The sequence below is a fragment of the Astyanax mexicanus genome, chromosome 22 (genome assembly GCF_023375975.1).
Source record: "Astyanax mexicanus isolate ESR-SI-001 chromosome 22, AstMex3_surface, whole genome shotgun sequence".
In the NCBI taxonomy this organism is placed as follows: Eukaryota; Metazoa; Chordata; class Actinopteri; order Characiformes; family Acestrorhamphidae; genus Astyanax; species Astyanax mexicanus.
Window position 1 is genome coordinate 783,760 of NC_064429.1, and position 4,822 is coordinate 788,581.

The 4,822-nt window shown below is 36.4% G+C and overlaps 1 protein-coding gene across 1 annotated transcript; it reads left to right on the top strand.

Annotated features, from left to right (window-relative positions):
* Positions 1–2,065: 2,065 nt before the first annotated feature.
* On the top strand, positions 2,066–3,637 carry LOC125786804 (G2/M phase-specific E3 ubiquitin-protein ligase-like). The gene is made up of 4 exons (XM_049470348.1): positions 2,066–2,238; positions 2,322–2,494; positions 2,801–3,015; positions 3,117–3,637. Exons 1-4 carry the CDS (start codon positions 2,095–2,097, stop codon positions 3,371–3,373), a joined length of 789 nt encoding a protein of 262 aa, XP_049326305.1. The 5' UTR covers positions 2,066–2,094; the 3' UTR covers positions 3,374–3,637.
* Positions 3,638–4,822: the final 1,185 nt, after the last annotated feature.

Genomic DNA, 4,822 nt, shown 5'->3' on the forward strand with positions numbered 1-4,822 from the left:
ACTGTTCAGTTTCGATACATTGTAAACCAATTTGCTTTTGTTATTGTTTTATTTTAACAGTAATTTGTTTGGATGTGACAGGCATTATGGTGCATATTGAATGGGTAATGTGGGGTGTAAAAGGCATCTTACAGCCAGTGGTTGGCTTTAGAGTTTAGCGCTGCTCTCTTGCCACTTCGTCCACATGGGACACTTTCCAAAGTTGGCAGTCCAGTTTAGGACATCCTGTTGGTTAAATGTTGTGTATAGCACCTATGTGTTTTTCATATTTGTTATGTAATTTTGGCAGAATTCAGTGGGGGTGGGTGTAACAGGTTTAAAAATAACCTTAAAAATAGCCTTAATAATTATAGTGAATTCAACCAAAATTATAATAATATTCAGCAAATAGTTTTGTAATTATCCTTTTTTTTATATAATTGTTCATTTCTGTTCACTATTTTGAAGTTGTGCCTTGCATTTGCAACATCCTGTTAGTGTGCAGCAGTAGCTTGGTCCCTCCCTCTTCCCTCACTCTGGCACAGTCTAACATGTGCTCTGCCAGAGGTAAGTCACACACAAAGCACAGGGGAACTATTTCACATTTATAAAGTTAACTATGGACATATACGTTTGTAATTCTCTATTTAATTGTTGTTTATCAGTAAATTTAACTAGCCAGCACTGTTAAACTGACTCTGAAGCATTTTAGATGCATTTTAAAACTGTTTTCTCTGACCATGCTAAGCTAGCAGCTAGTAACTAGCCCATATTCCACATGGTGAAAATGTTAGCCTTCTCTGCTTAAAGTATGTCCATTTGTCCTTTAGAATGTGAAAATGTGCAGCTGCTGAAATCAAACTGCTGTATTGCTGCTTGCTATGTGTGCAGGTATGTTGCAAGTGCAGTTTATTTCCTTTATATTGTAATTTATGTATTCAGAGCTAATTTGTTCAAAGAAGAAAAAAAAATCCCTCTACTCTAGCACAGTACTCAGCCAACAGAGTCTGAAAACTCATTGAATATTGTCTCTAAACGATAAAAAAAATTAATACTATACGATCACAGTGCAGTGTTATGTCACAGTTAATTTTTATATAATTATATATTATATAGTATATCTTTTTATATATATATTTATATACGTATACTCATTATCTTTTGTATTTTTACACTATAATATTTTGCTGTAGTTATACTGCATAACTGTATCATTATTATTACTGCATTATACATTTGTGTATATGTATTGTTTGATTTTTGGAAAAAAAAAAGACAGTCTAACATGTGCTCTGCCAGAGAATGTGAAAATGTGCAGCTGCTGAAATCAAACTGCTGTATTGCTGCTTGCTATGTGTGCAGAGGTCGAGAGAGAGAGAGAGAGAGTGCGAGACAATAAAGAGTAAAGAGAGAGAAAGACAAGAGAGCGGTCTCCTGGTCCTCCTTCATGCACGCACATGCAGCCGTTACACCAGCCCTACAAGAGCAACTACTATGAACACCACCAGCCCAAGAACCAGCCCTACAAGAGCAACCACATTTGTAAACAGTCCAGAAGAAAATGTGTGAGTGATGCCAATACAATTGCAACAGTTATGCTTTCTTAGTAATGCCTGAAAAGTAAAGTATATAACCTTTATGTGCATTTGGTGCTTTTTTAGATCTGACCTGAAGGAACTGCTTCACCATCTCAGCAGTAATGTTGACTGGGCATCTAAACCAAGGTCAAATCAAATAAATGTCATCAGAGACAGTGTCTTTGAATGTGCACTTCGGGCTTTTCGAAGGAACAGATTCGATCCAAGGGCCAAATTGGACATTGTTTTCCAAGATGTTGATGGACAAGGTGAGGGCGCAGCAGATGAGGGGGGTCCCACAAGAGAGTTTCTCAGGCTCCTTATGAAAGACATACATACTTCCCATATATTCGAAGGGCCTGATTGGAATAAATGGTTATCCTGCAACTCACAAGGTGAGTTATACCTGTGTGCAGTTTTATATTGAATGTGATCTTGTTTACTAAAATGATTTTGCAGTTAAAGGTATGATCATATTGCTGAATTGTTCTTATGTGCCTTAGCACTATACACAGGATTGTACAGGCAGGTGGGCCGCATGATGGCAGTATGCCTTGTGCATGGTGGTGTGGAGCCTCAGTTTTTCTCACAGAGGCTCTACAACCAGGTTTGTGGACTGCCATCTCCAAAAGCTGATCCCAGTGAAATTGTAGACTACACATTTAAGGAGAAGCTTCTCAAAGTAAGCAGTTTTTAATTAATTAATATATCTTTTCGATTCTAACATTGACACGCATGAAAAGTTAATTTATCATTTGCATTTAGATTCTTTCAGCTGAATCTACAGAGCAAGCATGGGCTGCAGTTATGGACGCTTCAGATGAGCTATCAATGCTGGGTTCTGTGCAATGCACACGGACCTTGGAAGACAGAGATGTACTGGTACAGTCTGCGACAGAATTCTATTTGGAGAGTAGGCTGCGTGATGCTGTGAATCAGTGAGTGTAATAATATGTAATTTTGCATTTGAATACAGTGGTGTACAAAAGTCTGAGACCACCTCTGAAAATTTGGCTTTTTAAGCAATGTGAAACAATTGAAATGTTCAGATTTTTTTTAACTGTAAAGAAAATAAAGCAACATAAAAAATATTTACCCTGTGCTGTTTTAAAAGCACCATACAAATATAAGAATATTATTGACCATAGTAAAGCCTCACTGTAATGTTTGTTAATTATCTCAAACTTTTCAACCTTAATGTATGTACAGCCGTAATCTCTGATATTGTCATGTGTATATTCCAGATTTAAAGAGGGCCTGCAATGTCTGGGAGTGTTAGGGGAAGTTACAAAGCACTCAGGCATTTTTGAGGAGGTGTTTATGTACCATCCAAGACCTCTTACAGCAACCAGCATCTCAGAGCTGTTCAAACCAATACTTTCAGAGCCCGGCAGCAACAGAAGAGCCACTGAGGGTCGTGTTACTTGTTTCTGGAGAGACTGGCTTCTAGAAGTGGAAGGTATGAAACAGAAACACTAAGGTCAAACTATGTTCTGGTCCTATTAGTAGCAATGTACATGATATTGCATTTTATTTATATATTTTTGTCTTATGTTATAGAGGGAGGATCATACCCATTAACCCTCAGTGATGTTCTAATATTTGCATCTGGGGCCTCTACTATACCTAGACTGGGCTTTCCAGTGGAGCCAGAGCTGCATTTTTTGCATCTACAGGAGGGGGAAGCACAGAGGTCCTATCCAGAGGCAAATACTTGCAGCATCATCCTGAAACTGCCAATCCACTCTACATACGAACATTTCAAGGACAAAATGGAGAGCGGAATCCTGCAGTGTCCAACTTTTGGCACAATATGACCTTTGAAATGTATCTGAAAAAAAGCCCACATTTTCCACATTAGAAGAAGTGAGCACAAACATTTTGACTACTATAATCACCAGTTTACAGAAAAAAGTTTTTGTATAACAATTTCACATAAAACTGTTCTGAATGAGTAATTGAATTCCTATATATTAGTGTATAATAAGTGTTTATATGTTGTCATGTGCCTGTGTTACTACCTGGGCTACGGTTTTGTTTGTTTGTTTGTTTTTACTATTTACAATAGTTGTATTATGCGTTTCAGAAAATATATCCTGTTTAAGTGATGCTCCAAGATTTTACAACAAATTTCCTAACTGCCCCCCTAACGCTGGAAATTGAATTGTTTATAAAATTATAATAAATTTGGAGTAATTACACTTCTATCAATTTGTGTTTATTTTCAGGTTCAGCAAGTAAAAATTCTAAACATCTTGTGTTCTTGTGCACCAATGTTTTGCAAGTAGAGTTAATACATACACAATCTTTGTGTCTCTGTTGGGGTCAGAGACAAATACAGTATGATATCCAAATTAAATTTATGATTTAAACTGGTTAAAACAACATGTTTATTTAAATGTATATTTCACATTTCTACTGGTGTCATAATATTTGATATGACATTTCTACCATTTTAACCAATTTAATTAAATTCATTAAATTAAAAAGATGTAACCAAAAAAGCATGCCAAACATTAAATAACTCCTGATGAAAACAAATTATAATAATAATAATAATAATAACTTTACATTTATAATGCGCTTTTCTAAAGACCCAAAGCGCTACATAAAATTAGTAAAATAAACAACAACAAAATAAACAAAAACACTTAACCACTCTTAAATGTTAAAGAAAAAAGATGAGTTTTAAGTAATTTTTTAAAACAGTCCAAGGTAGGAGCACTTTTAATGACCTCAGGGAGAGCATTCCACAATCGTGGCGCTCTAAAAGAAAATGCTCTCTCTCCCATCCTTTTGAGCTTACAGATAGGCTCCTGTAATGTCCAAGGGCTAACAGAGCGAAGATTGCGTGAGGGAGTGTAAAACTTCACCAGATCACAAAGATAGACCGGAGCAGTCCCATGTACCACCTTAAAAGTTAGAATAAGAGTCTTAAAATCAATTCGTACTCGGACAGGGAGCCAGTGAAGTTTCTTTAGTACAGGAGTGATGTGTTCACGTAGTGAGGTATTGGTCAACATTCTGGCAGCACAATTCTGAACATACTGCAGCTTCTGGAGAGATTTCTTTGGTAAAGCAGAGTAAAGCGAGTTGCAGTAGTCCAGTCTACATGTAATAAACGCATGTACCAGTTTTTCGGCATCAGATGGGGAAAGAAAAGGTCTGAGCCTAGCAATATTTCTAAGATAATAAAAGGAAACTTTACAAATGTTCTTGATGTGAGTCTCAAAATTTAACTCACTATCAAAAATAATGCCTAAATT